The 25,444-nt window shown below is 32.7% G+C and overlaps 2 protein-coding genes across 13 annotated transcripts; one reads left to right on the top strand and one right to left on the bottom strand.

The window, feature by feature from the left end:
* The first annotated feature begins 109 nt into the window (after positions 1-109).
* On the top strand, positions 110-9,939 carry Tpr2 (Tetratricopeptide repeat protein 2). Of its 6 annotated transcripts, none has more exons than XM_014231049.3 (5): positions 110-226; positions 542-705; positions 7,911-8,363; positions 8,438-9,282; positions 9,523-9,939. In XM_014231049.3, the coding sequence occupies exons 2-5, from the start codon at positions 593-595 to the stop codon at positions 9,606-9,608; spliced, it is 1,497 nt and encodes a 498-aa protein (XP_014086524.1). In that variant the 5' UTR covers positions 110-226; positions 542-592; the 3' UTR covers positions 9,609-9,939. The 6 variants fall into 6 exon arrangements, with proteins under 6 accessions (XP_014086524.1, XP_036225613.1, XP_036225614.1 ...); XM_036369720.2 differs by having other exon boundaries at positions 112-226; positions 603-705; XM_036369721.2 differs by having other exon boundaries at positions 183-201; positions 603-705.
* Positions 9,940-10,606: 667 nt separating this feature from the next.
* LOC106615010 (serine-rich adhesin for platelets) lies at positions 10,607-25,042 on the bottom strand. Of its 7 annotated transcripts, none has more exons than XM_036369708.2 (4): positions 24,559-24,792; positions 23,079-23,635; positions 18,342-18,967; positions 10,607-13,343 (listed from the first exon to the last, which is right to left on the bottom strand). In XM_036369708.2, the coding sequence occupies exons 3-4, from the start codon at positions 18,942-18,944 to the stop codon at positions 12,219-12,221; spliced, it is 1,728 nt and encodes a 575-aa protein (XP_036225601.1). In that variant the 5' UTR covers positions 18,945-18,967; positions 23,079-23,635; positions 24,559-24,792; the 3' UTR covers positions 10,607-12,218. The 7 variants fall into 7 exon arrangements, with proteins under 7 accessions (XP_036225601.1, XP_036225602.1, XP_036225600.1 ...); XM_036369709.2 differs by having other exon boundaries at positions 23,079-23,626; XM_036369707.2 differs by having other exon boundaries at positions 24,570-24,792.
* Between the last annotated feature and the right edge of the window lie 402 nt (positions 25,043-25,444).

Raw genomic sequence — 25,444 nt, 5'->3', positions numbered from 1 at the left:
TATTTGTTCATATATCTGACTTGGTAAATTTTTTAGACTTAAATCTTTTGTTTATTAATTAGGCAATGTCTCCACATAACTCTGGCAATACTTCAATTATCAGAGTTGCATCGTGACTCATCAGAAGGATTGGAAGCATAAAAAATTGATAGGAGAAACATTTGTTTGCTTTTCATCACTTTTTATTTTGTGGCCCTGTAGGTAATATAAAATTTTTCGTGCAAAGGTAGGGAAATATGTATATTGTGGAACATACTTCCATATACTTCAAACAAGACGGAAACCAGAAAATTTAGAAAAATCGTGACGCGTGTTATTTAAAATAATAGTAAAATCATTAATCTATTTAATCAATTTGGTTATTCTCGTTGTGTGCTGTCTTTCTATTCCAGTGGTTTCTACCACTATATTTTTTTATTTCTCGGTACTTAAAATCGGGGCGAAGATTTGCACGCGTGTTGCTCAGAATTTCTGCTTTTATACATAAATATATTTGTTGGAGTCGTTTTCGGCTCCAACAAAAATATCTTATTGTAATTAGGAAACAAATTGTTACATCGAAGCTTAGTTACTAATACGTGACTTATATTTAATGGATGAAGTGATTGTATTAGATAGTGATAACGAACAGGACCAATCATCGGACATGGAAGTGGAGACAGTAGAACTGGATGCAGAACAAATTGTTCCCAAGGATAATGCAACGTGAGTACTTTTACTGCTTGCGACTTTGCTTTTAAAATATTGTGTCTATACTTTTATATGATTTATGTATGTATGTATGTATTATGTTTTTACAAAGAATAATAGTAATGGTAACAGATATGTAGCCATGGTTGGGGAATGTTTAGAAAGGTAGCAAAACTGGAGGATGTGGTGGTTAGTATGGAAGGGGAAACCCACATCCTATCCACTTTGTTGGAAATAAACAAATTTAATTCTAGGAAGACTTCTTCGCGCTTAATACGTATATGGAAATTTGTAAATACACATTTCCCAAATCAAATAACATAAAATATATTTTTCTAAATAATGGGAAATTTTTTTTTGTTTATTTCAGAAAGATTAAATTTTTTAGGTGCTAATATGTTTTGCAGCTATTTAGTGTGGAGGGCTGTGAATACCTCTTTAGGAGGAAAATATTTGGTCACTAACCTACCAGTCCTAATAATATCCTGTTTCCCCGTTTGCTTTATGGAAATTGTATATTTCTCGCTGTTTTTTTTTTTGTACATGGCGCATAGTTTTGTTTTTTTACTGTATTTAAAGCATAAAACCTTTTTGTTTGTGTTCACATTTTTTTGTTTAAAATAAGATATTGCCATTAGTAACAGTCACACTTTTTCCAATTATAAAATTATCGGTTTTACCGATACAGTCAACGGAAACTCAGAAACTTGCGCAACTTCGTTCTGGATACTATAGCAGGTTAAACTCCTTCTTATCCAGAATCGACCTCGACATACAAAATACATGTCCTGCAGCAATGAGTCTCCGCATGACACTAACCACCTCTTTACGTGCCCAACACACCCCACTCATCTAACACCCTTCACCCTATGGTCTGACCCCATCGAAACAATTCGTTTTCTGGTCCTTCCGTTAGATGACCTCGACGGCAACCAAAGTGAAACTTACCACACAAGCGGGTACTAGTTAACCGTTACAACAACAATAACAACGCTCAGAAATTATAATCAATTTGTTTTTAAGGTGTGTCTAATATACGAATGATTTAATTTCCTGGAAGTTTTTCATTTGTTTATAACTAAAAAAATTAAGTAAATTTAGACAATTGCGATAAGATTTAAAACTTAGAAGCCACCTTCATCATTTTGAAGTTTCTCAATTGGTGCATGAACGGAGTAAGTAAGTTATCAATAAATAAAACAGCCTTCGGATGCAAATTATTTTTATTTGAACCCACAACATATTTTAAAATAACTCAACCATTTGTTTCTCATGAAAAATTCGAGAAGTCATCCGATTATTTTTTGAAAAGTTGTAATGAAGTGGATTAGGAAATACTTGGTGATTCGCTTTTCTAATTGCCAGTAGCACAAATTTATGTAAACCATCAGTGTTTGCACGAAGTCAGATTAAATGCGTTCCTTCTTGATTTTATATCTTGAGGTCTGAGGTTTTCGAAAGCTGAGACGTATTTTTACACTGATTTGATCACGATTAGGTGTGATTCAGGATTTACTTTTATTTTAAAATACCATAACAGTCACCAACGCAAAACCGTAGACCGAATCAGCTGATACGACCTATCTTATGAGAGTGCAATGTTAATGAACACCCAACATTGCTTCTACCGTCCGCTTCCACCGAACGTACGCTAGGATAACCGCGAAAATGGGATTTTTTCCGTAGAAACGAGTCAGTTGATTGCTCTCTTGCAGCGCATGGTTGCCAGTCTCGATATCTTTTAGTAATTAAAAAATAAACTTGGATATATTTGTATATTTATTTAAAAATAGGTACACTATTTTTAATAGTTGGATTGTAGTTTTTTGTTTTTGTGCAAAATCATTTATATAAATTGAGAAATGGCAACATTGGGGAAATGAAAACAAAAGAGAACAATCCACTGATTTCTACTTTGCCACTACGGGCACAACTATTAACAAATTTTGTTTAATACGGCCAATAACTACGGAAGGGCGGAACATCGGTGACTGTTTCCAGCATCAGTAAAAATACACATAGAACAAATAAACTGGGTATATCGTGTTTTAGATTTATTTTGCACAAGCAATTGTAACAAATAAAACAAAATACGCTCAGAAACTCGAATTTTTAATTCTAATTGCAGAATGTTTAATGTATTTCAAACTCTGTTTCTAAATTCTGGAAATTCTAAAAAAATGAATTTGAACGCATCATAATATATAAAAAAGTAAAAGTATTTCGTTTCTTTTAAATATATTATTATGAAATGCTAAATGTTATTATGAGTTTCTTATGTTTATTCTTATTCACCATTTTCCAAAATATTTTTATTATACTATGCATATTTGCATATTATATGCAAAATATAGATATCAATATTCAAATTTCCAGACGAATCGCATTGATTGATTTAATTTGAAACCTGGCGCTCTTGCAACTATGAAAAGAATTTCAAAATTAAAAGGAATGCAGAAATGCGCTGTTACGGACAAGAACACAAAGCGTGCCAACAGAGCACAATGCCACGGCCCCTTCGTCATTCCTCGTCGTCCCCTCGCCTACAAAAAAGCGGTTTGGACGAAAAAAGAGTCCGTGTGTGAACTAGCACTTACAATCGTTAGATGAGCAAAACTGTTATACTCTGTGCAACATATTTCGAGAGTTTAAAGAGCTTAATAAAAGCTTTTGATATTTTTATTTCAATGCACTACGTTACAAATATGTATGTATGTACAACTAAATGATCGCTAAATGTTTATGCTAAAATATGTACATACATATAGGTTTATTGCTCACTATACTAAAAGAGAAAGATTTTGCACAGCTATTATGGAATATAAAACTACGACCACTTCAGTGCGTTTTATGCAACGGTGCGACCCACTCGTATAACTGGCTACTTAATGCAAATATAAAAACAACTCGTCTTGGAAATTACTGGCAGAAGTTATCTGACAGTATATGTTTTGTTTTAAAGCAATAAGAATTTTTTGTAACAATTGTTTATATACACTGATAATTGTATAAACTTAACTTAGGTTAAATAAGAAGTTTCATTTGTTTGATCTGTAATTGTGCGTTGTGAACGTGGATTCGACAGTGTTCACCTATTTTAAAAGAAAAAGTTATGCGAACAAAGGACATACATACATAGATGAAAAACTAGCCAGTGCTGATCTTACAAAACTATAAATACTTAAAACGCACTGTGGAGGTTTTCGATAACAGAAAAATCGCAATACAGCATTTTTATTTGTTCTTAATTTTTTAATATACATATGTTATAAAACGATTCATTTTATTTTACAAGTGCAAGCGTACAAAAAAGCTTATCACTGCTAAAATAAAAGTAGCACATGAGGCCTACTTTCGAAGCGGCTTTGGCAAAAATGATATAGTAAGTAAAAATCAATTGTCACATAACGATCATGGAATAAATAATAGTTTAAAAAAACTAAAAAATACGCTTTTATAGCTAATCGAACTAAAAAGTAGAAAATAATTTTTAATTACAAAGAGTTTATATTATAGTAGTAGCAGATCAAACAATTAATCATAATTAATTACTTAAAAAAATTATAATAAAATTAAAATGATTAAGAGAATAATTCAATTCAGCTATAAAAGCGTGGTTTTTTCAGTTTTTTTAAACTTTTATTTATTTTTAATTTTTTAGTGAATCTACCATCTTAATTTGCATCGAAATTGTTAACAACACTTGTGGTAAAATGTTGCGTACAATTTAAAAACAATAACTTCCACACAACGTTTTGGATTTAGGTTGTCCTCAAATGGTAAGAAACTTACCGCCGACTTTCATACGACTTTGTACTCGAATACTTCTTCCGACAACTTGACTACAATTCAATGCAGTTCTCCGTTGTGCTGTGCCGAGTGCCAGAGCGAAGGAGTAATTCCGAAACTGCAGGCATGCGCAGTTAGTGCTGTCTTTCTTATTCTCTTATAAAAGATCTATAAATGAATTTATTAATCCTGGCGGTCCTAAATAGGTTAATAGGAAACTGTTATCAAATTATTGCATTCTCGTCGGTCATTGACATGTGCAAAGTTTCAAGTTGATCGGACTTTGGACTGGTCTCAGTTTATAGCGATAGGCGACGAAAATCCCGTTATTTTATGACGATTTTGCCTTTTCTACACAATTTAAACAACGACATAAAAAATCATCACTGTTTTAGTTTAAAAGATTATTTGTAAGAAAAGTTTTACCGCGATTAAAATTCTACTTATTTCGGCTGGAAATAAACATTCAGTTTAATTAAAAAAATTAATTATTAAAGACTACAAGAGGGGTAGACAAAGAAACATTTATAACAAGTTTTATGTTAATAAATCAACAGAGCTTCATTATAAAAATAATTAATGGAAAGTGGATTTCTGAAAACTCACCATCATGGAGGACGAACTAAAGACTCTCGCTACAACAACAACAACTATAAAAGCTACAACACGGCATGACGAGTCAATAATACTCAGAGAACTAAAAAAGTTTCCAGATAAGTCAGTGGGCTAAATAGTTATAGAGCAGCCTGAAAGCCGTTTATATCAAGTAAGAATCGACAAAGACGATTAAAATTTGCTCGGGCTCACGTCAACTGGTCAGTAAAATGATAGAAATACTTTTCTCTGATGAAACAAAATTTAGTTTGAACTATTCAGGCGGAAGGAGAAGAGTTCGCCGACCAAAAGTAAGCGGTGTGATGTTTCCCCATGTCGAGTGGAATAGGTCACTTTCGTAGTCGTTTCAACACTACAACGACCCAAAGGACACCTTGAAACTAATGTCAAATCGGGTCGTAGCGCAAAATATAAATGTCCACATAATATAATATTGAGACATACATAACAGTAGGTAGTATTTTTATGGCCGGGATTTAAATATAGACGATGCGGATTGATTCAGCTATTCCATATTGATTATATTTGATGAAATAATCGACAATTTTTTCGAAATGCTTCAATTTATATACTTATATGTATGTATATGTAAAATCAGTAGATGTTATTCTTGATCAATGTGGAAGTTCCGATTCCACTAAATATTTCTTCGATCAACAGAAAGAAGTTGTATTGCGGAAAGCGTTTACACTGAATTTTCGAGTATATGTGTACCTAAGTCCAACACAACAGAGCGGCGGTAACTATTTACAGTAACAAAATTGTACCACTCGACAATAGGGATTGTTTTCATACTTAGCGGTTAGAATAGTTTAATTTCCTTTATTTAAAAAGCCAAAGGCAGGTTTAGGTTATTGCCTTAGTAGTAAGTGGTTAATACCCACATTAGAACAATGCAATGGATATGGATGCTTATGTAACCAATTATAATTGTGAACGAGTGTTCTTTTCATATTTACCCTATAATGGAAATATTTTCTTTTACAATACATTCGTGAATATTTTGTAGTCGAATTTGAAGTGTTGAGCTAAATTAGAAGATTTTTTAGGTGCCTTTGGTTTTATGAAAATTTTAGTAAATTTTCGCAATGCGTTTGGTGTGAAAAAGGAGTTATGTCTCGTAAGATGGTTGCTTTTTAGAAAGTCAATCAAAGACAATATTGCTATTTTATTTGTTATTGCATATTTAATCAAGTTTATTTGTCGGTTCAAAATATGTTATAATGTCTTCTATGATATACAATAATAATTCGCTATTCAAAAAAATAGGAATAACTTATTACGCCACTATTGGTTTTATGCATATATGAATTGTAACAATCACCACAAATTTGTATTAATAAACTGATGGGCGTTGAGATACAAAATTTAAATTTTTAATTACCATTTTTTAACATGGTAACCTTAAGTTACACTTGCAAGCTACACCTCTATCTAAATCATTTACAACTTGCTTTGAATAAAGTTGTGAACCAAGATAACCATTTAAAACCTTGCATTTATATTTCATATTATTTATAAAAACATCGGAGTGCGTCTTTGAAAACAAGGAATACACTTTTCCGGTAATGTTTGGTTGAATTTGGTTTATAACTGAGGGCAAATGACCAGAATAATATCGTTCTTGTGAATTATACTAATTCTAGTAAATCGCAAGAAGAGTTCAGAATAAAAAAGAGAAACTAAACTCTCTGGAAATAAACTTCAACTTGTTTGTCACTCATGATTTTAAAGCTTTACAATATGATATAGGGGGAGATGTATATTGTATATATAACATTGTATGTTAATCAATGCCGCCATAAATATTTTAGCTGAACCCTTAAATTTCTCGCAACATATTGTCTCCGCCCCGCTCGGTCACTGTGAATATAATTTTCATCTGTAAAAAACATTACACTCCTTACTTTACAGTTGATAGAAGCATTTTGAAATTGGAGTTAACGATGTTTTTAAAATTGTTTATATTCAATTTTGTCAACTTTTTTTATTTTTAATGTTTTTATTCGAAATTCAAAAATCATATCGTAAATTTTTTTGTTTTTTGTATGGATAACAAAAGAACCAGTGTAATAGCGTTAAGGCATGAAGTTGCAAAATGTCCCAGTCGGGTTATTTTATTGCAGTTTAGAAAGATGTAAGACGCTTGCGTGTCTAAAATTTGTTGTGGTTAAACACTATTAGGTACTTCTCACATAGATAAATATCATATATATATATAATCATATATATATAAATAGCAAGCATTCTATTCATATTGTGAAAGGTACAAAAAAGGTATTACCCCAATTTGAATAAGTGAAAATTTTTTGTGAGAAAAAAAATTTATTTGTGTTAATTAACAAATTTACCAAAAATGTTGCGCTTAACAAAAGGTTTTAAAGTTTTAAGATATTTGACCGACCCCATACGAGAATGCTTATAGGAGGTCGGTGTATCAGACTCCGAGATTATCACCTGTTAATTAAAGAAACAAATCTTTATAGCTTACATAACTTCTTGGATACATCAAATCACCTCTCAAAATAGAAGGAAATTGTCGTGCAAATACCTAACAAAGTCGGACCTACCAATTAAATACAGACTACCATTGCCTGAAAGCACCTAGATAAGATTATAATTCACTTAATATAATTCTATTTTCCGCATTTACTACTCTGACATTAAAAAAATGCTACTCCGTTTTACTTTAGTTTTTTTTTTGCCTTTATATACTTGTAGTACGGTTACTATAAATATACGGTACTTTATATATTTATAACTATTTGTCTAATTTGTAGATGTATTTCGATAATGTTGTTTCATATTTATTGCAGTATTGCTGAGGAGAAAAAAAAGTTAGGCAACGACCAATATAAAGCACAAAATTATCATGCTGCGCTAAAACTGTACTCTGATGCCATTCAATTGTGTCCTGACTTTGCTGCTTACTATGGTAATCGCTCCGCCTGTTACATGATGCTTTCCAACTATATAAATGCCTTAAGCGATGCTCGCCAAGCAGTTCGTCTAGATCCGAAATTCGACAAAGCGTACGCACGCATTGCCAAATGTTGTTTATTAATGGGGGATATGATCGGTAGTGAGCAAGCTATTAAAAAAGTACTCGAATTAGACTCGCAAAGCAATGCTGTCAAAGTAGAACAACAGGGAATGCAGCAGTTGCGTCAGCTGGAAAAGACGATACAAACAAACTACGATTCTAAGGCATACCGCAATGTAGTGTACTATTTAGACAGTGCGTTGGCTATTGCTCCAGCTTGCCTTAGGTTAGTTTATACCAAAGACCATTGGACACATTTTTGCATATAATAATTACCGTTTAATTTTTATTAATTTACAGATATCGCCTGCTCAAAGCTGAATGCCTTGCATTTCTTGGTCGCTGTGATGAGGCAGTTGACATTGCCGTAAGTGTTATGAAGTTAGATACTACTTCTGCGGATGCAATATATGTTCGCGGCTTGTGTCTTTACTACACCGACAATCTTGAGAAAGGTATATTGCATTTTGAACGTGCACTTCAGCTTGACCCTGATCATAAAAAGGCTAAAGAGATGCGAAACAAAAGTAAAGCACTGAAAGAAATGAAGGAAAATGGCAATACTCTCTTTAAGTCCGGCCGTTTTCGAGAAGCGCAAACTATATATACAGAGGCCCTAAAAATTGACGAGTTTAATAAAGACATAAATTCAAAACTGTTGTACAATCGAGCTTTGGTAAACTCGAAAATTGGCTCTTTGCGTGATGCTATCGCCGATTGTACACGTGTTTTGGAAATTAACTCTCAGTATCTGAAAGCTTTGCTTCTACGTGCGCGATGTTACAATGATCTAGAGAAATTTGATGAGTGTGTGAATGACTATGAGGCGGCATTGCAGTTGCAGAAGACTCCCGAGATTAAAAAATTATTGCGAGATGCGAAACTTGCCTTAAAGAAGTCTAAGCGTAAAGATTACTACAAAATTCTTGGTATATCACGCAATGCCACCGAAGATGAAATAAAGAAAGCATACCGTAAAAAAGCTTTGATTCATCACCCTGATCGACATGCTAACAGCAGTGCAGAAGAACGCAAAGAGGAAGAGTTAAAATTTAAAGAAATCGGTGAAGCTTATGCGATCTTGTCCGACCAACGTAAAAAGATGCGATACGACAGTGGCCAAGATATAGAGGATCAGGAACAAGGTAAACAAATTTTTTTGTTTGTTTTTACAGTGTAAAATACAATATGTTTGAGAGGTTTCATAAAACCTAATTTACTTATATAACTATCAAATCAGTTATCCGATCTACTTAGTATACAAACTAAATTTCTTCTAAGTTATATTTTGTTGGTAAAGAAATTTTGGGTTGTATTAAGTAAGCTCCGCAGAGTTAGTGATAAAGATTACGGACTTTTGGATATAAATTGTATTTTTTTTTCAGATTTTGATCCCAATCAAATGTTTCGACATTTCTTCCAGTTTAGCAGTGGAACAGGGCCGGGAGCTTCATTTGGATTTGAATTTTAAATGCCACGTCGCACAAAATTATGAAGACCACATCCAGAATATGCAATTTATTCTCAATAACGCATCAAGAAATCAAACGCAGACGTATTTGTGCAAACTCAAATATAAAAACAGAACCAAATTGTTAAATTATTGTTTCTCCCTTATTTGAAAAAAATGTGTGGAAAATAAAATTATTAGCATTTTAAAAATTAAAAAAAAAAATTATGTTCGTATTACATAAAATTCCAAAAAGTTAATCGTTACAGCTAAATGCAGTAATTTTTGGTAACATACTTTGAAGCTACCACAGATTAAACGTTTTAATAAAGGACTACAATGTTTATCTCAATAGGCGTATTTTAATGCCTTCCACTTTGCTGTTTGTGTATTCTGCTATCATTGTAGAAAATATATATTTAAATATTTGATAATTTACGCATCCCATACGCACGAACGCTATCCGAGATACTATAACTTATTTCTTGTGAAAGATCGATAATAGCTGAGTAAAGCATATTTTGAAACCAATGTTCGTGCATTCGAAAATCTTGGTTATTTGTTAAAAATTTGTAATAACGTTATGACCGCAAGCTATATCTCTGTATACTAAAACAGTAGACAACGTTTTATACTCGTGCATATACAAACGTATTATATTTTAGCAAGACATTGTCTGACCGGATAAGTATACCTATATTCGATGTCTCCATTGAGTAGATGTTTGTTAGCTGGCTTTATGCAGTTATGTATAATGCGGTTCTCTGGACAATCTTTTTAGCCTTAACCTCTTAGACTATTCTTACAGCAGCAGTTTTACGTTACCAGGATCAACTTAAGCTTGACACAATATTTTTATTCGGTCGGTAGCTTCTTTTTTTGCTGCTCCAACCCTGTTTATCCAAAATTCAAATGAAGAACATAATTACCTACCCATAAGAACGGTGTGATTGTCGTCCTATTAAAAATATTATGTACAATAAATTTCAATTTCGACATTATTGAATGAAAATTATACATTTATTTTTTTCTATATCCATTTTTATTTAATTCTTATATTCAGTTTTACAAATCATGTCATTATTTGTCACATTTCTAAAATTGTTTCTAACTAGTAGGTATATATATGTTTGCAGTCAGTATATATAATCAAATTATAAAAAAAAACCTTACGACTAAAGTTCTTTCAAATAAGGTACAGTATAATTCGTTTTAGTTTTCCACACGTATTCATAGATTTATTAAAAGCATTTATCTTCTCTACCAATTTGTATTCAAGTAATTTTGTAAAAAAATAGTAATATATAAAAATTTCATTACTTTTTATTTCATATATACATTCTATTGAATTCTGGGAATACATAGCACATAAGCACAACAATTAATTGAAATACAACGTATATTCATCCTAGAAAAGTTTTACTATGTTTTCGTTCATTGTGGTCGATAAAGACCTACGGCCATCTTTATGCTACATTGGACAGCGAATTGGTTATAAGGATGAAGAATGGTCCGGCATAGATATTTATCAGTCACTCTTCATATATACATATAAAATCTATAAATCGATCGTTTAAATTTAACACCAATTTGTATTTATAATTTTATGTACAACTGTATGTATGTACCACGTCTTTTACACGTATATATATATATGTGTTATTTTTAGGACTTCCCTTTGCTTATATTTAGGATATTGTATTTTGCATCGTAAAAATTCCTTATAAATAGTGTATATTCTGAATCAAATACAAACATGTCGATAATTACAGCATACGAATTAGAAAAAAAAAAAATTAAAACGTAAAAGAATTACTACACATTTACTTAGAGTAAAAATGCTTATTACATTTTATGTACTTATTCATTAGGGTTTACTTTATTATTTGTATGTATGAAGTGAATTCCTCATACAATGTATATTTGTTTTAGGTAAAGGTATATATTTTCGATTTTGTATTAAAAAGATGACTGAAAAATAAGCGAGGTACATAATTCTTTGAATTCATTTCAATTGATCTTGTTCCTTTTTGCTGGCTTAGCATACTTTCTCAATATCATTAAATATATGAAACCGTTAAAAAAGGGAATTTCACTCACACTGACATATTCGTGACTAGATAACTGATTACACTTGCTACTGATCTAATATCCTTTTTATAAAAAAGACATAGAAACATTCAAATCTGAGTTGAGTTTTTACGTGTAACTAGCTAATCGGGAAACATTTCTTAAATAATCAAAAAGTTTTAAGAACACAGTGTATACCCATCGTAAGAAATTTTAAATAAATCTGTTCAAATAAATTAATTTATGTATGTATATGTGAATTTGTACTGTAAGGATTTTTGTATAATTTTATAAGTGTTGATTCTTAACTATCATAATTTTATAAAAACAATATATGTATGTATTTAAACAAATAGGGATTATGATGGTTTTTTGTCAGATTATTCGATTACCAGGAGGGGTGCCAAGCAGAAGAACTACTTCTTATTTCATTATGTTCCTTTTATAAAAACCTTTTTGTTAATTTTGTTTTTTTTTGGTATACATTTGTTAGGAAACTGTGAATTCTGTACTCTGTTTTCGTTATATTTAGAAACCCTTACGTAGCTTTGTTAGCTGCTGTCACTTAGGTTGGATGTGAGCATTTCGTTCTAGCTCGTTGAATTGCCCATAAAAGAGAACTTCACTTATTAATTTTTCGGCTATGATTCTTTGGGTGCGGTCCATCGATCGGAGTTTTAGTGTAACATTCGATCCAATGAAATCGCAATCATCTTTATTCAGACTTTCAGCATAAATAGCAGCTGCAGCAGCTGCCGCAGATGTGGATGCAGCTTCCTGGGATGCACTTTTGATGCGTCCACTAGTGCTTGTGGCAGTTTCCTCTGATAAGCTTTCGTTAGATAGTAAGGAATTCATGAGCATATGCCCTGCGGTTGAGGCTGTGGCCGATACTGAACTCAGTTTACGCATATTGAGTGGAGAAAATTTCTCATCTATCGACTCTGAAGAGTGGCGTAAATTCCGTGGTAGTACAAATTGGCTGAAGTTTATGCCTTTAGCCGCAGCAGCGGCTGCCGCGCTAACGCGCAAATCTTGTGCAAAATCATCAGGATCAGCTCCTCCGATTCGGCTCTCATCAATGGAGCTATATGAACGATGGGAATCGGGCGGAGCTGGGGGATGAGGGGGGTGAAAGTAATCTACGAGTTCTCGTTTTATGTCTAACTCCTCATGGTCGCGCGTAGTACGGCGCCGCTTTTCGTGCAATTCATTAACACTAGATATAGGACTAGAACCTCCATCGATTGGTTCAACGATTGCTCCCTCTACACCGCTACGCCCGCTAATACCACAAGTACTATCACTGTTGCATCTTTCAGTTATAGTGGTATTACCAACGCAACTAACATGAGCTGCGATGGCGCTGCTTCCGCTTACGTTGTGTAAACTGGACGGTGTTGAACGTTCACGTGTTGTTAATATTTCATCTTTGTCTTCAATATCTGAGGATTCCATTGGCTTTTGAGGACTGGCTGTTATATCACTATTACTACTTCCACCGAAAAGGCTACGCGTTGCACTACCGGCCACATTCATTTCACTTTGCGAGTTTGGGAAGGGCATAGGTAAGGGAACTCGCAACGGGGTTCGATCGCTATCGATTGGCGGTGAATATTGGCCAACTGTGTTCCATGTATCTAATGCCGTGTTACTGGCTATCAGCAACGGTAAGCTTATACCCATCTACAATAAAAGAAAAAAACCTTTAAAATCTCTATAAAAAAAATTAAATCGGTGAAAGGATTTTTAAATTAAATGTACGTTTTTAAGATATTCGCGCTCTTTGAAAAAAATAAGCTCAATTTATTGGTATACTATGTGCATAGTCAAAATAAAGATAGCCCTTGGTAAATTTAAGTATATTTACTATACAAATTAATGTAAACCTTAGAAAGTTATCATAATTACTTAAGCGACGTTTTTCTCCGTTTCTCAACTTGGGGTCAATTGAAAAAAAAAATCATATTCCTAATATACTGATTTTCGATTCTCTGATTGATGTTTTCACATATACCCAATATATTTAATTTAGCCTCTTCAGTGAGTTAATATCACATTTATCTCATTTAAGTTGATTAACTTGATTTGAATATAAATATTTCGAAGAAGCAAAACACAAAATGTAGTGTTGAAACTACATAGGTGAGTTTATGACCTATAATATAATTTAATAAGATGTGAAACATGTAATCCTTTCACCCTTATGTCGAATAATTAATGTTGAATTCTTTCGAAGCATTTTTATACGCTTGAAACCTGTTGCTACCATAGTAGTTTTCTTTTACCTAACGGTTGTTTGTATCACCTAACAATATGAGATATTTTGATGAAAATTGGTTACGGACATATGCAACAACCTGCTAGCAAAGTTATGGCGTCTGTATTATGAGGTGCTCATGAAATAATGTACTCTACTATTACAGACCGTTTTGGAATAATTAGTGTTGTCAGACACCGGATGATGTTTTCATAGGAAATCCGACCTAAACCATGAATAATTTAGTATAGAAGTTATGGTAAGTGATTGATAAGGTATCCCACCGCATAAGTTTGAAGTTATCTATAAGATCCCACAAACATGCGAAAGTATGCGTATCGTCACGGATAATATCATTCTAATTGTCAATTCTGAGTGAGTATAACACAACGATATACTTATGTACAATGGATGTAGTTAATTTATATTTCATAAACGATATGATTGATATTCAATGCATTTATTAAACAACTCATTGTAAACACGACTAAATTGGTTATACATAGTATGTCCTGTAAACATCTTTGTGTCGAGCTCTTTGAGATGCACACACAGTATGTATTCTTACACAAAGTCTTCACTACTTCGGTGAGTTTTGGGATGTACATATATTTATGACAGCTACAATCAATGCATTACCTCTAATATACATTAATGATTAACTCAAAACTTTATTTTAAAATTTTTCTTGTGCGTCCATGTTCTTTTCCATTAAACCAACCGGCGAATTTAATGTTGTAAATTATGGTAATTGATACTCTTTACACTCCCTGGGGGCTGCTACAAAATTTTAAGAAGCATATTGAACTAGTTGGCAAAATGTTTCCAAAGAAAAAAATTCGATTATTTAAAAGTAGTGGTAACCCTATTTTAAAATCAACCGCTGTCTCGGAGTGTGTAAAATTATCAATACTTTAATTTTGCTTTGTTTTTATGAAAATTTTGCTTTAATTGTTGTTGCTATTGTTACGATTTCTTTTTGTTGTCGATATAAATTCTTATTTTCTTATGTGTACAAATGTTCCTGTGTTTGTGATTATTATTTTGTTAACGCGAATAAAAATAACGACAGAATTCCATATACTTGTATAAGTACCTATGAACAGAGTACGTACATGTGTTGATATATTTAAGCATGGAGATATGGCGTCAAGTGATAGACCTACTTCCTTCCGGTATATTCCTTTCAATTTTGTTTGGTCATGTTGGGTTAAAGTATTCTACAAACTGCTCCCTGAATACACGACCGCTGCGTAATTAACTAACTATATTTGAGTACGCAAATAAAAGTGACAATATTGCGACATAGTCCATAAAACGAAAGATTGATTATTAAATCTATAAAAATATTTTCGTTAATAACGTATTTTCTGTTTAACACGACACTAAAAAGTGACGTGTCAAAGTTGTCGCAAACTTTATTTCGTAAGTCAAATTATGCTACTTATGCCATGAGTTGGAACAAAATTTCCATTTGCAAATAACAACAAGAAAAAGTAGTTTCGAAAGTTATTTTCCGCAAGTACTCCATGCTGTAATGATTAGAGAGTAGTAGGAGTACTCAAAAGTTATGCAGAGTTCAAGTATTTAGACCCTAGGACATCAAAATGGATGTGAATAATTTAGGAATACTCTCTGCTCTTTTTTAATGTATACATGGAGTACTCACCATTTGTAAAGGGATTTTACGTTGTAGATGTATAAATATGTGTATCGAGTTTTGCGGTAAGTGGTTGTATCAGGGAGCGGTTTGGCGCGCAAAGTGGGCACTAGGAACTTGTGATCTCCAGAACCAAAGCGCTGCCTGTTTGACGGCGCTGCGGCAGTGTGCACACATGGCACATCTAAAATGTAAACAAACTGATTATCATCCCATTCAATGAACAAATAACTCAATCAGAATCGTGCTCGCAGCAACGCGAGTGCTAAGCCAACGCCGCTCATTCGACAAATGCACTCGCCATAATAATAAGTTTTGCCACAACACATTTTAATCTCACGAAATATTTTTTTACAAAATTCCTTTTAGCTTACCAAATTCTGTACATACAAAAATCTACATATGCATACATGTACAATAAATACATAAAAAAAAGCATAAGTATTTATAAAGATGTAGGTTCTTATTCATGTAACTACAAGTATGTTACTGTACAGTTTCAAACACTAGTAGCCATTTGCAATGTACTTTATAAATTTACTTTGTTAATTTTGCTGCTGGGTATAATTAACGTTAGCATGTGTGAGCATTCACATAAAAATATTCGTAATTTGTTCGGCATAGCACATACGAATGTAAATTTGTAAATGCTGATATTTACCTCTGTTATTATTATTATTTTGTTCATTTGGTATTGTTGTACATTTTTTCATGAGGGGTGGTGAACCAGCAAGCGTACTTACATATTTATTTACCTACACATATGGTAGGTATGTACAGATGTATGCATAATTTGTTTTTTGTTTTGTATGAACGCGTTGTTGAGAAGTAATAACAAAAGTGGAAGAAAAACATTGAGTTAAAACGTAAACACGCATGAACATACTACAAGCATAAGTAAATACATGCTATATACACCTGTCTGTACACATGTGTACGAAATATACACAGTAGTCCTCGCAGTCACAGTGTTGAATACTCACTTATTTATATGAACTAGGACATTTTTCCAGAGCATGGACTCGGATAAATTTGCAAAAACGATGTTTGTGGTCAAATACAAACATATTTATATGCACAAAAATTGGATATAATGCCTATGCCACGTAAACAATGATCAGATATGACTAGTGGTTAATATTCATCTCATAACATTTAAGAGAGCCATACTAGAATTTAACCAAAATTCTCTAGTACAGTATATGCATTATCACTCGAGGATATAACATTAGTCAAGTTATTCTGTTCAATTCAACAGTAAGCTAACTAAATATTCGACGTAATTTTATTATTGTATTTTATATTCTGAGCGATGACATTATGGAACAAAATTGACGGGGTGGATTTTAATCAATATATTATACATCATAGGTACTTAATTTAGTTTAAATCCCTCCCTCCCCTAGTGCTTGAGGTCATTATTATATTATATGTATACCATCTTTTATATTATATACGAGTGAATATTATAATAAGTATATAAATGATATAAATAACTATACATTTTTAACAACTGTTAGGCGAATACAATTGATGTTCTATATTTATTGTCATCAAAACTCATTTGCTTTACATAAGCGAGAAATTGTATTATATATACGATAAGATTTATGACTTTCAAACATCAAATTATAAATTAAAAAAGTAAAATAAGATAAGAATAAGGATCACTAAGAATCCTTTGTATGCCTCTGTATATACTCGCTCATCCACCACAACTAAACTGTTAAAAAAGTAAAATAAGATAAGAACAAGGATCACCAAGAATCATCTCATATGTCTGTCCTTGTATATCTGTATATACTTGCTCATCCACCCCAAACTATGTACATGCAGGTATGATATGTTTATTGAAATATCTTGTTTCCTAACAATCATCCTATCACACCATGAATTTTTAATTGATATGAAAACTTATCAACTGCCAACATGTTTGACAGACATTCACTATTTTGAGCTAGTAAGGGCTTTTCTCATAACTGAAACATGTATTTATACCCATATCTCATCATTGCCACTAAGAAATAGGTAATAATAGGTAAGGAACGTTGATTTTTGAAAATCATGGATGTTTTCACAAATAACTTCATTGCTTTCATACAGCTAATTGCCCATATAACTAGAGCCGTCAAAAGATTTTCGTTGCAATCACTTCCCTGTGTCTACCGTTTACCAAATCCACATAGTTCAGTAAATTATTAAAATCAAGAAACTGTCCTGACTACAAGTACATTCTTTTGTTTGTATGAATATGGTACTTCTGAATGTATTTTGAATTTTCAAGTTGAGATCACTTCTTTTCATATTTCGAGATTATTGCGACTGGATTTGACCAAAATTGCGTAAGCGCCATCGCGTCAAACAGTGTTTTAGTCGTCCAATTACACTTCGCATTAAATGCAATAGTTAGGTATGTGCTTATGTATGTGTTAGCTATGTGCATATTGTATATATTAATATTAATTAATATGTAGGATAAAAAATTGATATTATTATTATATTTTTAAATTAATTAATTTACATATGTATCATAAATGTTATTTATCCGGTTTTTATTAATTATTATTACTTTATTCGGAAATTATTGAAATCCTAAAACCCAGTACTTAAATACAAAGATATTTTCCGATATGACAACACTGCTCACATCCATGAGATGTGTGGCATATTCAACCAGTACTTCCTTCAGATACATACATACATATGTATATACAATGTTTTCTCGAATGTAATGCGATGTGTCATTGGATGATAGGATACTCACCGCACCAAAATACTTCATCTCTTTCTTCATGCGCCGATGTTGAGAAGTGCTCGGCGCGGCGTTTGCAGTCGTCGCTGCCACCGCGATGGCTGCACTTGTTGTCTGCTGCGCCGTTGCTGTTATGGTTTCGTAAGAGTTAAGGCCGTTCAAACTTGCTGCCGTCGACGTTGATGTATGTCCATTTGTGCCCGATCTGCTCGATGAACTACTACCGCTACCGCCACCTGCCTCCATAAAATCGAACCTTTTGAACGCGTACCACTTTGACGGATTCGGCTGAATTCCCTGGTATAATTTAATAAGCATTTTGTGTTTCTCCCGTCGATACTGTGTAAGTAACACATTCATCTTTCGTTCCACCTCAGCTTTGCTGCACCCAAAACGTTCCGCTATTTCTGACCACGCTCGAAAGCGACATAATTTATCTTTGTACTTGGGATCAGCACGATTCCACAATTCGGTATGGATTCGATATTGTTCGATTAGTTCAAGTGCTTCATCGTTGGTCCATTCCATGATTATTCGGTTTACTAGCGTGCGCGGTTGCGCTGTTAGATTAAAATCGATTGGCGCTAATAATATGGGCGTTTGCAGTTGCTGCATAAGCGACTTATGGGAATTCCTTGCTATTATGAAATTAATCAATATCCATTATTAGATAAACATTTTAAATCTCGGATTTGTCTTTAATTTTAGTTTAACTTTGTTAAATTAATGCAAAACGTATGCATATAAAAATTTGTACATTCTAAAGTAAACAATAGTATGTAATAGTCGTTCCAGGATATCTATTGTAAGTAACTTATCTTCAGTATACCAGTCCAAAATACCAAAAGGAAAGGATATATACTCAGATGATAATTCATTTCGATGAGAAACATTTTGTTTTGCCTGCAGAGCTTGCGACTTAAAAGCGACTTATTGAAGACATCTGGAAAGTTTACTTTCTACGATTCAAAATTGCTTGTTATTGAGAAGAATAAATATTAACAAATTACCCATGCAATAATTAGGTATTTTAGGCAATATAATATTGAATTAGGTAATATACTATAATTGTAGTTGATATCTGCCAACGAATGCTTATGGGATATTCCGACCTATTTTCGACTTCCTTAGGTAAGACCGCGTCACAAACAGAAAATCTCTATCCTTGCTTAAAAGTACTTAGCGTTAATCTTAAAAGTGATGCTACTTCTGCTATTTTTGTTTTCTTAAAAAGGAAGTGAATTTTTTGATTTGGTAAAATGGGAAAAGACACCGTTGATGTTACGGCAAATGTGCTCCAGCATATGCAACAGTCAAGCACAAGGCACTTCTGTACCTAATTTGAGCTATGTAGTTTAATTGATGACAGAGACACTTTATATTTTTACGATAAACGGGTTTTGTAGGCGTGGTAATGAAATTTCTTTGAAAGAATTGTTTACTGGACAGAGAGAAGAAATACTTGGATATACAAGGGTTTAATATGTAAATTTTATTACCACACAATCTACATAATTACATTTTTAATAGAAAAAGAAGAGGTGGTGGGTGTTCATTCACATTGCGCTCTCATAAGAGAGGTCATATCAGCAGACTCGGTCCACGGGTTAGCGTCGGTGACTATTTGAAGCCATATCTTTCCATATGATTATTATCATAATAAACACTATTGTTGTTCGAGGAGCGAAAAACACGCGATACTTGATGTTGTAGTGCAAAAAGATTGTTATCAAAGTTTGTTTGGAATTAATAGACTCAATGTCTCAATGCAATTTTTCTCTAAATATCTCCCATGAGGATATAACAAAAATATGTGAGAGATATTATGAAAATTATAATATGAGTACCTTAATATTAAAAAGCAGTATACCCCAATGAGTGAATGAAAATATCGTTAAAACATCTCCTCAAATGAAAAAGTTTCCCAAAAAAGCACTTCATTCCGATCGTTCAATTTCAATGGCAGCTTTCCATACAAACACTTTATTCTGATCGCTCAGTTTGTATGGCAGATATATGCTATAGTGGTCTGATATCAGAGCCGCTTCTTGATGAGAAAAGGACGAGCGCAAAGTTTCAGTTCGATATCTCAAAAACTGAGGGTCTAGCTCGTATATAGGTATACATATATGGCTAAATCGACTTAGCTCGCCACGCTGAACATTTATATATGTACATATATACTTTTTAGGGTCTCTGACGTTAACTTTTGGGTGTTACGAACATCGTGGCAAATAAAGGGTAAAAAATGTACTTTATAGAGAACAATAGTCTTACACATCTTTTTACATAAAATCTTTTAATAAAGAACTAGCTGTGCCCTGCGTGCCCTGCTACACCCCTTTTTGTACGCTCAACATTTTGCTACATAGTATAACACTTTTGTTCACCTATTCTAGCTATACAAGCTATTTCACCAACTTTGAGAGCCAATTAAAATATCGGGTTAAAACTTTGCAAAAATAATGCCATTTAGATGTGTTATCCACCTTGTTCAAAAATTACTTGCAGTAACTAGGTGTTATTATTTTATTTTTTTTTTGATGTAATAAAATATTCAAATGATTTTTACATGAATTTTGAACACATGCTTATGATTTGAAATATAATTTTTAAATTAATGAATTGCCTTTTAACATAAAAATATTAAAAGTATGTATGTATGTCCGTCCCCTGGTTCTAAGCTACTTCCTCACCAAATCGGTTCAGCCGATCTTGAGTTATAAAGAATGTAAGTAACACCACTTTCTTTAATATATATACATACATATATTGCAAAATCCGCGGGTACATAACGAAGCAGCGTTTCATTTTGACATATATGTATGTATGTGCATATTTAAAATAATTTGCGATTTCTTCAGATTACTCGCTTTATGAGTTCAAGTTTGCTTATTGTATTTTTGCACATACAGATCCAAAAAGAAAACTTGTACAGCACGATGGTTTGCCTTTGAAGTGACTTATCTCCTAAACTATTAAAACTTTTGAGTTGCATTTAAAAGTGAGAAAAAGGTCATTTTATTAGCTTTCATATGTAATTGAAATTTATTTTTAAAATCTAGTTTTATCCAAACAATTAAAAAATCCAAAATAACTCCATTTTCGATTGACATTTTAACACTCTTTAAGGAAAATTAATGCTTTGTATGTGCACCTTTGATCTCTACCATGATTTGCAGTCTGTTATTTATTATTTAAATTTTTATCTTTCAGCGATTAGACTGTCTAACTAAATTTGCCTAAATACAATTTGGACTCATCTGTAAAAGTTACAGAATCCCATTATAGTAAACGATTCGCAATATTTCTCTTCGATAATTGTGGCTGGTTTCGTGGTGTACACGCTCTATAATCAGGTGAAAGCAAGAAGTTCCAAACAGTCTGAGGGAGCAGTTTTGCAATGCCAGCTTCCTCAAACTCCTTGGGGTTAGCAACAGCGGATATTTTGAAGTGTTCCTTGATTCACCGAGCAAATTTACTTTCAGTCTGAGGCGTACCTACTTGGTAACTGCAATTAAAGTGTTGCCAACGTATGTAACTGTACAATTTTTTTTGGCTGCTGAAAGGTGAGATATTTTAATTTTTTGAAATGGTTAGCATCACAATGATTTATTGTTATAATTTGTATGAAAATACGAAAAATACATAAGATCCTCATATTGTTACTGTTGGTTGCAGCTTAAAAGCTCAGATACTTTAAGAGAAAAATTCCTTCAAAGCCAAAACATTTCTCTGTACAAGTTTTTTTTTTTGGTTCATTGTATATGTGCATGTAGAAATACTTATATTGGACATTCCAGGATACAATATCTTAATGTATATATGTATGTACATACACTGGGCAGAAAAAGTCTGCGTTCAAGGTACCAACAAAAATAAATTGTTGGAAAAAATAACTTTATATAAGTGCCTTTTATCGAGTGCCGTGCCCGTTTTTCGCCATAAGATCTTGCGCCCCTTGATTCCAAAGACGCAAAACATGCTCTCATCGGAAAAAATAACTTCTACTTTCTGACCATAAAACCAGTTTTTTTCTTGCGAGTTTCACGCTGTGCTAGTATTTTTGGCCGCCCTGGACGCGCCGAGATACAAAAACGGCGGTATGTTTGTAATTTTTTGATTACTATTTGTATGAAAGAATGTGTTCTTACAACAATTCGACCGATTTCAGGGTATGTTTTTCCTTCTTCGATAAGTTTAACCATTATTTCCTTTTCAGAGGGGCTTATTTCTTTTCTTTTAGGCGAGATTCGATGTTCTAAATTTAATAACAAATTTAATATAACAAAAATCTTTTAAAATTGCTACTTTTACGAAAACAAGTAAAACTACAACTTTCCGACACTTTTACATTTGGTCATTCGTAGGGAATTCTCATTTTACTATTTGTAAGCGATGCCAAATTATTACCACTATTTTTGTTAATTTGTCTATAAAACTATGGTGTCAGATTATCTTTGCTTTAAATGCTATGGGATTATGCAAAAGGCTAGTAATAAAGCACTTAATATGATTATGCTCTAAAATTTTGGTATATAAAATTTATTTTTTAACGAAAGAAAATAAGATATTAGAGTGTATACAGACTTTTTCTAGCGAGTGTATGTGGTAATATGTGCATAGGAATACAAAAGAATTGTGTTTCGAAAATATTTAATAAAATATTAAGGACTTTTATTAGCTTGAAAGATGTTTTACAGCTTAGGAGATATTCTGGAGAGTCCGTAGATCAGGTGTACTACTTACTACAAGCGCAGAGTAAAACAATTTCCACTTGAACAATTTTATCCGCTCAAATGGGCTATACAGTCGCAGAACTTCCGAAGAAAATAACTTTGTCAAAAAGGTGACACATTTGCCATTCTACGAAAAACACACATACGAATTTTTACGTACATACGTGTGTGTAGGAATTTACAACAGATAGTAGTATCTGTAAGTTTGAATTTAGTTCTTTGTTTCCACATAAACATTCCATTTCAATTACATATTTGTTTTGTTCGTTATTTTATTCATATTAAATATTGTTTCTTCTTCTTTATTGTATTTGTATACATTAGTACAATACATTTGCACATATGTACACACACACTTACATATACATATGGGGGTAGTGCGTATGTATATGAATAAATATCGTTTTTATTTTCGTTCATTGTTAGTATAACTAAGCATGTTATTCGCAATTTTGTTGTGTTTGCAGTTGTTTTGATAGGTTTTTAGTTAGCTGCGCATATATGTATGTTGACTTTTTCGTTGGTTGTTCAGTCTTGGCAACTTTCCGCGTAAATGACCTGCGTACACTTAAAAAAATGTTGAGATATGTTTGAATGGAATGAGCCAAACAAGATCATACCGGAAATGCTTGTGACATAAATTTGAACATGTATAAAGCAAAATGCAGTTATTTGTAGATATACAAACACATATGTTTGTTTTGATGTATATAATATATACTTCTATTACACACTACTATTCTTGAATGTAGTCATTATATTTCAAGGTGAAAAGTCAAGCCTAAAAGTCTTTAAAAATAAGGGTTTTCTTATTTTTTCGTGTATAGCGTATATCTTTTCAATTAATAAAATTATTGTCGGTCATTACTATGAAGTTTAAGACAGTATATAATTTACGGACAAACTCTTGATATATCTACAAACACTAGATAGACAAGATCATTTTAATCCTTTCAGAAACTATCACCTAATTCCATGCATCCGCTTGTTTGTATTATATTTGAATTTTTGTTATGTAGAATCAATTATAAAACTAAGCCAATGTTTTTGTCTATTCCTGTATTCATATGTTTAGAGCAAGATGCACAATCTTTGGTATTATCGTATTATCCTTTGAAAACATTCATGCAGAATTATATTAAAAATTGCTTTTGTAAAGCACGGAATTATACGGACATTATATTTATGTACATATGTATGTATGTATATGCTACAGTCCTTTTCCTGCCCTGCATATGTAGTTACTAGGTAAGAATGTACCAAATACTGATCATAAAGATATGTAAAATATTACATTTGTTTACATAAAACATTAAATCTGTTATTTGCAAGTAGTCGCTATTTTACAATGTTCATTATGTCACGTGAATGTGGTTGTAAATTTGTGATCTTTGTTAAATCTAAATACAAGAAAAATTACGTAGCAGAATATTGTATTATCACTTTCGCGCGCATCACATTTTTATTATTTCATAAGTTGTTTTACACACCCGCAACTCACTTTGTGTTGAATTTAGCCAAAACTGGCAACACCAACGTTTTTACGCACATGTACACTGATCAATTTGAACTTTTACCACACAGCCAACTCAATAAATTTCTTATTGTTTCACTTTTGTTTTTGGTATTTTTTCGAAATGTTCTTTCTTCTGTTTTCCAACAAATACTGTCGTAAAACACTTCTAAACCTTGTGAAATCGATAAACGACTAAAATGCTCCGCAATGAAATAAAATTTCTCAACTGCTGAGTTGTTCTGCGCTCAGTTCGTTTGACTTTGACGCAGCACTGCGCTGTGCAAAGCGCGCGGAGCAATTTAATGTACTTACATACTTATATATAGTGAGTAAACAACAACGAAGCCACATAGCGGCAGAGGCAGTATGCCTGGCGTTGAATGGTTTTGTATCTGGAGTTAACTGCTGACGTCGCTGTTTATCAGAGCAGAGTATTGTTTCGATGAAGACCGAGTGAGGGATGACGAAGTGTTGTTTACAGCAAATGAATGAAAATAAACGTATGTTTGTTTGAATACGTGTGTGTGTGTTGGGGAATGTTAAAAGAAGCAACAATAAAACATAAACATAACAAAACAACACCGTAAGAATATTTTATTTGTTCGAGAGAGCAGCGACCGACGCGGGCAACTGCGAAACGAACCAACGAACGCGGTGGTCGTTGACTGATTACTTTAAAAAAGAAGAGCGAAGAGCATAGGGAGAATACGGATGAGTAGATGTGGATATTTTTGTTTTGCTGTAATAATTAAAAAAACTGGAAAAAACAATAATAAACCATCAATAACAATAACGTAGCATATGAATTATGTTGGGAGAACCGTGAGTGTTGGGAGGTGAAGTCTTAACTAGAGCCATTC

This window comes from Bactrocera oleae, chromosome 3, assembly GCF_042242935.1.
Source record: "Bactrocera oleae isolate idBacOlea1 chromosome 3, idBacOlea1, whole genome shotgun sequence".
Lineage (NCBI taxonomy): Eukaryota > Metazoa > Arthropoda > Insecta > Diptera > Tephritidae > Bactrocera > Bactrocera oleae.
This window is presented reverse-complemented; position numbering and strand designations above follow the sequence as displayed.

Excerpts from the sequence above, each read along its gene's own strand:
- LOC106615010 (XM_036369711.2), bottom strand. The coding sequence starts at position 18,944 with ATGCAGCAACTGCAAACGCCCATATTATTAGCGCCAATCGATTTTAAT. Across the intron at positions 13,344-18,341 it reads AGATGAAGTATTTTGGTGCG|ATGGGTATAAGCTTACCGTT; the intron begins GTGAGTATCCTA and ends CTTTTATTGTAG.
- Tpr2 (XM_014231049.3), top strand. The coding sequence starts at position 593 with ATGGATGAAGTGATTGTATTAGATAGTGATAACGAACAGGACCAATCA. Across the intron at positions 706-7,910 it reads GTTCCCAAGGATAATGCAAC|TATTGCTGAGGAGAAAAAAA; the intron begins GTGAGTACTTTT and ends TATTTATTGCAG. Across the intron at positions 8,364-8,437 it reads ATTGCTCCAGCTTGCCTTAG|ATATCGCCTGCTCAAAGCTG; the intron begins GTTAGTTTATAC and ends ATTAATTTACAG.